This window comes from Apaloderma vittatum, unplaced genomic scaffold, assembly GCF_000703405.1.
Source record: "Apaloderma vittatum isolate BGI_N311 unplaced genomic scaffold, ASM70340v1 scaffold22752, whole genome shotgun sequence".
NCBI lineage: Eukaryota > Metazoa > Chordata > Aves > Trogoniformes > Trogonidae > Apaloderma > Apaloderma vittatum.
Window position 1 is genome coordinate 23271 of NW_009704479.1, and position 10409 is coordinate 33679.

Genomic DNA, 10409 nt, shown 5'->3' on the forward strand with positions numbered 1-10409 from the left:
CGGCATTGGCTAAATTTAGGATGCTCAAATCCAGCTCAGTGAGCTGTCAAGCGCCTGGAGAGAAGCTGGGATGCTGAGGTGAGGGGGCCACGTACGATGTGACAGACCTTCCCAATCACTCACTTGCTTTTCCTGCAGCTGAACCAAGGAGGAAGAGAGCTTCAGGGACCACCATGACTTCTCTCAGGTCTTTAAACACAGCCCTAGTGCCTCCAAGAGCCCCTCCCTGTCACCCCGCCACATGCTGCACACTCAGCAGAGTTTTCCTACCTGACCTCTGAAGAAACTAAGGTGTTTTATCTGTCCTTCATTCAGCAACCAGCTCTCCAGCTGAACCACCCCATGCTGGATGTGCTGGCAGGGAGATGTGCTCCCGGATGGGGTCTGCTGCAGGGGACGGTGGGGGCTTCACCCCGGGGGACAGTTGGAAAGCCCTTCCCCTCCTGTCACCAAACATGCCTCTCCCTCACAGGGAGAAATCATTGCAACCTGGTTATCACCAATACAAACATCTTTTTTTTTATTGCAATCTACAAAGAAGTGCTAAAAATAGCTGGAGGAATTAGGAGGGAGCATCTCGCAGCTGACTTGCAAATAGCAACTGTCAGAACCAGCAGAGCCCTGGGGACCGGGGCTGCGGCAGGACCAGCTCGTGCTGGCAAACAGCGGCACACAGAGAAGATGAACGGGTGGCACTTGTCAGCCTTTTGTGTCTAAAGGGCACAAATCCTTCACTGAGCAAGGGCAGTGCAGCCTTTTGAACAGAAAACAGAAAGTAATTCTCTCACCTTTTGCTTTCAGTAATCACAACCCACTGGCTCTGCTTAGCCACAGCTGAATGAGAATGACTTTAATGAAATTAAAGGTTATGAGGTTGGCTGTGGAATTGGTCCTAAGTTTAGTGTGACTCTGTTGTTGACCTGAAGGCAGAGAGGGAGTACAGGGAGGTCAGTAACCCCTCCAGGGTGCCAAGGACAGATGAAGGACATTTTGCTGGAGGACCCACAGAGCACGGCCCGTGGCTGTAGGCGAGGAGGCGGCAGCAGGACGACACTGGGGGCTGCTGACCCCGGGCTCTCCGAGCCCACCCACGCGAAGCAGCAGCAGCAGCAACCCCCACGAAGGTTACTTTTGTTAGCGCAAGCACCAAGGCTCAGCACGGGCTGCAAAACCCATTTCGGACTCGTGCCCAAACCAGCCGGTTTTAAGCCCAAGGTGTTCAGGGCAGGGCAGCCCCAGCCAAGCCTGGCCGAGCAGGGCCAAGCCCGCGGTCGCTGCAGCCGTTCCGAGACCACGAGAGGGAGACAAGACCGCGCCGAGAGCGGGGCTCCGGCCGCCAGGCAGAGCCCCAGAGCGGGTCCCGAACCGCTTCAGGAGAAAGGTGGCTGCATAAACAGTTTATTTCTTTTGTGACACGTTTATGACGTGGAATAAAGCCACGCATCCGCCTTTGGAACGGCGTGCACCACCCAGGGCTGCGATTGCCTAGATGTTCGTCTTTAAAACACAATATCCGTAATCCTGATTATTCGGGAAATCTGTGCAGCAGTCTCTGGAGATCGTGCTCCCGCGCTGCGTGCTGCAGGTCAGGGCATATGAAAGCTGTCCTCTGCAGTGTAATTTAAGAGTGGCTCAAAGGCTCTTTGCCAGCTGCTTGCTTCTCTGCTCTTTCAAGGTAGAAGCATTTCCTGACCTACCTGCTGCAAAGATCCCTGCCCTTCCTCCCCACGTGCAAAGTGTCCTACAGCTGGTTCCTTCACAGCAAGGCTGCTGCTCTTCACATAGATTCGGATGGAGAATTAGCTTTTCAAAGTCTGATTGTAAACTGATCAGGATTTCAATGCCTAGAGGGACAATGCTGACTTCAATATGAAATGGTACAAAGGAAATTCAGAGCACCTGTGCCAGTTCTGTGATCCCTCTCATAGCACACATGCCACTCTGCTCAGCCTCTTCCACACCCTCAGTGCTTCTTCCCTGCGCATTAGCATGCACAGCATGCAACAGCACAGACACGTTTAGGGAAGATGTATCATTAATTTCTTTTCCTGTCCATACAGAGTTTGTCTGACCTCTTTTCTCAATCTATTTTTAAATTGCTTCTGGGACTCTGTATGCGAGGCATGCCAGGTATAACCATTATGCTGCTGCACGTCTGAAGAATCAACTTGTCAAAACCTTGCAAAACTGTCAGGAAATACAGTAAGGTGGCGTCTCCACTGGTCACCCAGTCCACACCCAGGTCCCAAGGCCCGAACAGCCTTATTTACACCATTTGCAACAGCTGCTTGTCTAACTTGTTCCTAAAATCCTTCCCTAGAGAATTTATTCCTGTGCCTTTCTTGCGCTCTCCAAATCTTTTTCCAGTGCATCCTCTTTGCACATCAGTCCTCAGTACTGTTAATGAGTTACAGGTTCGAAGCAAAGACCAGTGTATTTCCTTCCTTTTGCCCTCGGTACAGTACTTTCTAGTACCCAGTCTTACAAGACTTTGGGACTGGTCTCTGTCATACCAACTTGTAACGGCCACACGCCGGCTGCTGTGTCTGTACATAAGAAATGCAGAGCGAGGCATTCATCCCCTGGCTCCTGTCACAGGCTGGTGTAACACACTTTCGTCAAGGAGCTCTGTCAAGAAGAGGGGCATTCTGAGGAGACTTTGGTGTCCTCCTCCTCGGACCAAACCTCCACCACTGCCTTTGCTACACTTGCACCCCTTGCCTTGTGCAGAGCAGCACTGCTCCATCGGTCTGGGTTCAGCCAGGCGGGTTAGTGGTGAAGCCACAGAAATAATTTCAACACAGCCATCCCTTGGCACACCCAGAGAACAGCCATCTTCAGACTACAACCTTCTGTCTTGTGGATTTACTCACGCTATCCGCACAACCGCTGTTTGCCATCAGCTCAAGGCTTTGGAAGTGCTGAGCTCTTTGAAGAGGTGCTCCACTCACTGTGTGCTCGCTGTGCACGGCATGTGTTTGGGCCCAGGGTTAAGAAGTTACTGAGAGAGACAGGAGAACAGAACAATTTCTGTTCTCATAAATATTTTCTTAAAGACTTTTTTTTTTTGTTCTCTTAGGGCACAAAGTTGCACATAATAAGCAAGTTGCCTAAACACAGCCATGCAGCTGGCTGGTTTGATTTGCACAGCTGAGCTAAGGAATGAGCTGTATGTCTACATCTAGTATGTGGCGAAGTTCTCTAGCTCTGTCTTTAAAAATCAGGGACAGTAACACATATTTCTTTCATCCAGAAGGAAAGGGGAGGGGGGAAGCCTCCTCTGAGACTGATAACATACTTGACAGTTATTTTATTTGAGCATTAAAAAACCCCATCAGAACTCCAATTTCAGGGAGCAGTAATGTACTGTATAACAATCACACTCATCCATATTGCATGTTAAAGTCTTTGAAATTGCATCTCACATGCAGAAGCCAAATAGATACCTATCAGCTAAGGAGGAAGGCAGGACTGGTTAATTTAATGCCCACTGCCTCAGTCCTTAAAATATTTATGGTGCACATGAGGAATTATTAATGCAATATGCATCTGACTACATAGTCAGGGAACTGGGCACGCAGCCCCTTACCCTGTCCAAGTTCACGTGAATTCTGCAGGCGCCCTCGCTTTGGCTGGAGAAGCTTTCTAGGCTCACCTGTCCCTGCAGGACCCAAACCCAATGTAGTTACCCTGAAGACCCCACATCTCTCCTCTGCCAGGCAATATCTTCATCTCCGCCTCTCAACAAGCTGTGCTTCTCTCCTGGCCACTCCACTTTCTGTAACATTTTTAGTGCTGTGACGTGCTGTCTTATGTGCTGTAACACACTGTACTCCGCTCGTGTATCCGATTCCTTCTGCTGTACGAATTCTGCCACCTAAATGGTGCTATAAAAACTACGCAGTGAATTATGTACAAAGACCTCCTCCATTCCCTTCCCCACCTAACCAGGCTAGCTCCATTTTTAACAATCACTAGTCATCTCAGACGCAGTGAATAGAAGATAGCTACCTGCCTTCAGAGAGCAATTTCACCTGTTCCCAAAAGGTTGTGGAAGGTGGGATTCATTCTATTTACTGCTGTAACTACAGCTCTCAAGGTCACATCCTTTCCGAGCTGTGCTGGTCAAGCTTAACAGCGCAAAAGGACATGCTGTTGCTGAACAGGCTGACTAATTTCTTGGCATATTACAGAAACAATCCCCATGCCTTCCCCAGTTTCCATCTCGAAAGGTCTTGATTTCTTATAATCTGAACTGTATTAACAACACATTTTCATTATATTTTTTAAAAGGATGTGGATAAAAAGAGAGCCCCAAAGATGATTTGCTATAAAAGAGTCTAGAAGTTCCCTGGCTTTGGATACCAAAGAGACGTTCAGTGAATAGCTACGAAATTAATCTCCTGAATGGTGCATTTAGGAATCAAGCCTTTTGGTAATTCTTGAATGACGACGAATAATTTTTGGTGAAGAAAAATTAATTTTCACATGGCCATATAGTCACAAAACAGGTTAGTATTTTCTCCAGCTTCCTTTTAGTTATTGCTCCACAGTGAAGCAGAGAAGGGCAGGGAGCTCTCCTACTCCTAGCAGTAGCTCACATCAGCCCTGTATGCACAGACGGGAGAACTGGTACCAGCCACAGCTGGCAGAAACAGTGTGAGACAGAACACGTCGTGAAGTGCTGGTGGCACACGTGCCAGGCAGTGTGCTGCTTCCAGCCCTCGCCACAATGGTGGCTTCAGGCACAGCTCAGGCTGGTGCTGCCCTCACGATGGAAAAAGAGAGATGATATAGATAACAAGATGCTTCCTCGCTGGACAGGCAGACTCATCTCAAATAACACAAGAACAATCCTCTAAGTCTTTGCTAGTCATCACCTGCTGTGCTTTTCTAAGCTAAAAATCACCTTAGCTCTCCATAACTTAATCACCTCAACAGTAGCCAGCAAGAACAAAAAAACCCCCAATGACTATCACTTACTAGGGACTGTGGCATCTAGCAGTCCTTTGTTCCAGGTCCATTTTTGTCTTTCTGCTCCATTTTCAGGAAGAAAAGTGGTTGGCAGGAATAAGTTACACACAAGTCCAGAATCTATCGCTTTCTGAATGATGTACATGGTCTCATGTAGCTGCAGCAAAACTCAGCCAAAACAAGATGTAGGTTGTGCAAGAGCCAGGATGATTGCTGGAGATCTCTGTTGAATCTCAGAGCTTTGCTTGTGAGCTATTCCTAAATTCAGAATTTTATCCTTCCAGCAGTCTTAGGTGTCCTGAAACTACCTAGTATGCACTTGCTACAGTGAGTAACTGTCCCCTCATGCAGATTTTTAAGTACATGCATAGAAGAAAATACTCACTGCTGTAGAGATTTGTAATCAGTGCTGAGATTGGTCTGGAAGCATCACAAATGGAAATATCTATGCAGGCGAACCAACCTGTCAGCAGCTGACCTGTTCTCTGACAACAGGAGGAGGACAACAGGGTTAGAGAGCACATCAATTCCACAGCCTGTCCAAAGCACACTGCAGCCATAAAGACTCCCCAAACAAGGGAGAAAAAAAGAAGGTAGCAGCACTGCTTAAGATCTACAGAGATCAAAAAGAGCAAGACCCCAAGGTGAAATATCCCTCCTCAGTAATAGCTAAGTCCTAGAAAGTGTAAAAACCAGTCCGAGAGCCAGTCTGTTGTGAGAAACAATTCAGAAGACACAGCAAGGGCTTGGCAGATGGTTCTCCCCGCAGCACAGCACCAAGCCTGGCTACAGCACCTGGACACAGAAGGTTGGGTGCCTGCATGGGGTGGTGAGAGCGCGAGTCAGCAAAACCTAGAAGCGTGAACGACGGAAAACAGTTTCTTTTAGAATAAATATCAACTTTCCCTTCTATAAAGCCTCACATTGAGCTTTATTATATTAATTTCCTACGCTAGTGCACAACCACTGTGTAGTACAAAAGCTGAGTAATAAGGTTGGGGACTTTTTGTACGGCAAAAAATTAAACAATGAAGCAGTGTGTTGACATTGTCAGCACTCACCAACAAACTACATGAGCTTTAATTCCAGGAGATGCACCTTTTAGAGCGGTTAACTTTCAGTAAACTGCATCTTCAGGTAAAACTCGAAATGGAATATTCTGCTGAAGGAGGTCCTACATAATAAGTCTCACCATAAAAAAACAAAACAAAACAAAAAACCCACGCAACAACAAACTGGATTTCATGCACTCTAGTACTCACGCATTGCTCAAAATCACAAACTACGAAAAAATTCTTTGAGAGCGCTGGCACAGAGAGCAGCTGTAGCTTGCTGCCACCACCTCGCTGCAACAAACGTGCAAGCAGCCCATCGGCATCACTTTTTAAAACCACGTTTATGAGAGTGGGTATTTAGGCCTTCTGCAGCCAAGTTTCAAACCTTTGATTTCAGTGTGCCACCTTTCAAAGTTGCCCTTTCAGTCCTTAGAACTGAAAAGCATTATAAAACCATACGGAAGTTGAGAAAGAAGCCCTCTTGGAATGTGAGGTCTTCAAACCATTTTCTTCCCTGTGCGAACATCCTGAAGAGATGCATGGGCAGGGAGAGCTAGGGCAGCCTCACCTCGCTGAAACCAGGCTTTTGAGAGTCACAGGTGAAAACCATCTCTGACTCAGGAGTACCTGCATCAGTCAGAAACCCAGCACCAAAAAGAAAATAAACTTGCCACAGCTAACAGAGTCACGTGAATCTTCATTTTGCCTTCCTGGGAACACAGCTACAGGGAACAAGAGAGGACAAGAGAAATCTGATTTAGAAGAATGCACTTCTGTCCCTCAAAAGCTATTCCCCAAGCAATTCCTTTCTTTGCTGCAGGAAAAGAAAGCAGAGAAATTCCCCTCCCACCGTGTTTCAAGAGAATAGAGCCCTCTTAGCTCTTTGTACTCGCAGCCCTGTTTGCTTATCGCTTGTGGCTCAGACAGAGAGCTGCAATTCCCACGGGCTTTCCAGAGGAGATCAATTATCCCACCTAGGAATAAAGCATCCAGGAACCACTTAATCACACTTTGCAGAGAAGTAAAAAGAGAAACGGCTCCATCTCTGGCAGAGGGGCTGGCGAGGATGTTCTGGCAGCGTTCGAGGCTGGAACACCCAATGTCAGACTTGCTCTAATAAAGACATTTGGATGGCAAGACAGGATTTCTCTTTCTTTGTCGAGCTGATAGCTACACGCCGCCTGCCTTCAGGGTAAAGCAGTACTTGCACGGGTGCAATATTTTGTTGGCAGAAATATTCTCTCTCCAGGAAAGCCCAGTCAAACAGCCAGCGTACGCAGCGATAGGACACAGACCTTTCGAAGAATTATACCCCTTCCCAGGAGGGTAAGCTCTGTAAATATAAAAAGGAAAGAATTCTCCTCTGCATGAAAGTAGATTCTTGCCCCGCACTGCCAAGGGATTGAACTTAATCACTAATCCTCTGCATCTCTAAGCGGAGGCAGAACCCTGAGCCACAGAACTGTGCTGGCGTAGCAGGAAAATTTCCCCAGAGACAGCAGCTCACAGAAGAGATAAGGTACATCACAGTCTTGGAGTGACAAGATTGCTATCGCAGCCTGCGCCTCATTACTATTTCCAACCTTCAGCACAGATCTGTGATGCCTTTCCAGGATTAGCCTACTTCTTCAGCTAAAGAAAGTCTCTCTTAATTTACAGCCTGTTACTTATTTAACACCAGAATCAAATTAACCGAGAGAGCCTTTGGACTATCCCAGAATTTTAGCGGTACTTGGAATATCACACAGGACTAGAGAGAGCAAATACAGTGATGCCAAGTGTGGTGCTTGGCTTATGCATACACACATTCTGGCCTCATATCCAGAAGCACAGAATCTGCCTTCTTTTTTAAATAATGGGTTTTTTCCCTTGTAATGAATGGTCAACTTCATAAAATTATTATAATCTCCACATACAACTTCAAATAATGCAAATACAAAATATAGAATTGGACACAAATCAGCCCTCAAAGTTTTGGCCTAAAGGTGTCCTGCTTTGCATTCTGGTATAAAACAAGAAATGCAAAAATTGCATTACAACAACTTTTCTTGGGATCAAGAACCTTTTCTAATCTACTCTTTTTTAGAACAATGTAACTCAGATGAAACAAAAGACAGTTTGTTACCAAAAGTATACACAGGCTTCTAAAGCTGTATTTTGGTATCAGGAAGACCGTTTTGCTACTTACACTCTAGCGTTTCCGTCCTTCCACCCTCAAACCAAAAGGCTATTTTGAAGCAGGGGAGATGGACAACCACTATGCAACATTAAAAACTACAGGCTTATCACTTATTACCAGTAATGAGCCTCAGCTATTCAGCCTGAATTATTCTTCTAAAGGCAAAGTGGTTAAAAGTGATGGGTATCTGCTTCAGCTCAGAATAATGAGGACACTAAAAAAAACTATATAAACAGCTAAAGTATGTGCCAGCTATGCAGGCAGAGAGATCTGCTCTACTCTAATTGAATGGGCAGTACACCTGCAGCACAGGCAAGTCAGAAAAACACACCATCTATCATGCTGGAGGAAAATTAATAGGTATAAGAAGAAAAGTGCATCCCACAAGCAACTACCCAGCCCCCTTCAGTGACTTACTTTCCCTCTGAGCCATAGCTGTTCATGCTGTCCTCAATGGACTCGTGGCTGGCTTGACGGACCGTCCGGCTGGGCATCTCGACAGCCAGGCCAGTTTCTGTGCTCCTTTGGATGGCTCCTTTGAGTCTCCGACCATCCCCATCTAGGAACAAAAAGGGGGAAAAGGCAGTCAGCGATTGTTCCCAGGGCCCTCCACAACACAAAGTCAAGGAGAAGTTGAGGTCTCTCGGGATGAGCCTGGCATCTGGCAGCCAGGCAGTACTTGCTCTTGTGCATCATTTTGTTACTCAGTCCTGCTTCATCAGCAGCTCCCGGTCACCTTTGGAACAAACCCAGTGCTCCAGCAAACCAGGGCCCAGCAGAAACTCAAAACATACACACTGCCCTACCTGCTCCAACCGTTTGTACCAATTAATTGCGCGCTGGGCTCCGGCACGTGCTGGCACACAACCTGACTCCACGCGGAGCTCACCGCTTTGGGAGCAGCGACCACCAGCAGAGCCGAGGTGTGTGGCCCCACCGTACCCCAAAACGCTTCCTCAGCTCCGTGTTGCTGCCCCAGATCGGGCAGGGCACCAAAGAGCTGCAGGTCCCGGTGAGCATCAAGCGAGAAGAGAGGAGGAAAGCGCCAGGCAACACCAGAGGTGCTGTAAAGGCAGGAGCCCCCCGTGATGCGTCGCAGGGCAATAGTCGGGCACAGCCAAAACATTCCCTGGTGGCACCTGGAAAGGGACCACGAGTGGAAAACCCCAGAGAGTCCTATTCCCCTTCATACACTCCCTCAGCCACAGTGCAAAGGGAATTTAAGTAGGTTCTGGTTCCTCCTGGGTGCAGTCTTCAGAGGCTCAGCCCTCTGAAATTAACAGCTGCTATTTTCATCCTCCATCTCTAGCAGTCTGTTTCTCAGAACAAATCATGTTATATAATGAATATGTAACGAATACCATTACTATTAATTGCTTTAGCTGGTGTTAGGAAGCTCCAGATTTCATCCCACATACAGCACTCATCCTGAAACACATCTGCCACAAGTTTTCTGAACAAAGCAGGATTATCTAAATACTTTGAAGACACCCATCCATTTACATGCATTCAGGTAACAAATCTCTGACCCACGGTGTTCTCAGAAACCCACCAGCTTTTCGACCACCACCCTGGAGAAGAAATGACCCAGCTACTGAGTCTAGAGAATGCGGGATTCCCAAACACCAAAGAAAAATATTTCCCAATTACTTCGCAAATATGAGGATATCTTTAAGAATCTGTCTAAAATACGCAGAATGTTGATATTTGTGTAGAAAGTCGTTTGATCTAAAACTTTCTTTGGATCTTGGTGTGAATAGGCATTTAAAAAAAAGGTAAAGACAAAAATTTTCCTATAAACTTAGCTATATGAAGTCCCTTTTCCTCTGGTATCAGGAAGTATCCAACTGGGTAAACGTGTCAACTGCAGGGCTCCGTGCCAGCTGCTGTCCCCACATATGGTGCAGCATGTGCATGCATGTCCCTATGGGCTAAGAGAATAGAATATGCATGTTCTGGCTTAACATTAACTACAGTTTGTATTGTTTGTGTGCCTAGAGCAAAGTATGAAGCACACTGTACAAATCAGGAAGTTACACAAACGTAAAACATATTTTTAATGTGCTTTCAAACTCCAAACCTTCAGGCAAGTGTAACAATACAGGCACCAATAAAAGCAAAGCCTCAGGAAACAGCCTTCCCTATTTCCCCAACCCCTGCGAAACAGCTCCCTTTGATGCACTTTGCTACAGGCCTTGTAC

General features: G+C 46.7%; 1 protein-coding gene across 1 annotated transcript in view; it reads right to left on the minus strand.

Annotated features, from left to right (window-relative positions):
• Positions 1-8759, minus strand: part of RIMS4 (regulating synaptic membrane exocytosis 4) — a 15681-nt gene extending 6922 nt beyond the window's left edge. Inside the window, exon 1 of the mRNA XM_009865064.1 lies at positions 8626-8759. Coding sequence (XP_009863366.1) covers positions 8626-8702 — 77 coding nt within the window. The 5' untranslated portion in view covers positions 8703-8759. The remainder of the gene's footprint in view (positions 1-8625) is intronic.
• Positions 8760-10409: the final 1650 nt, after the last annotated feature.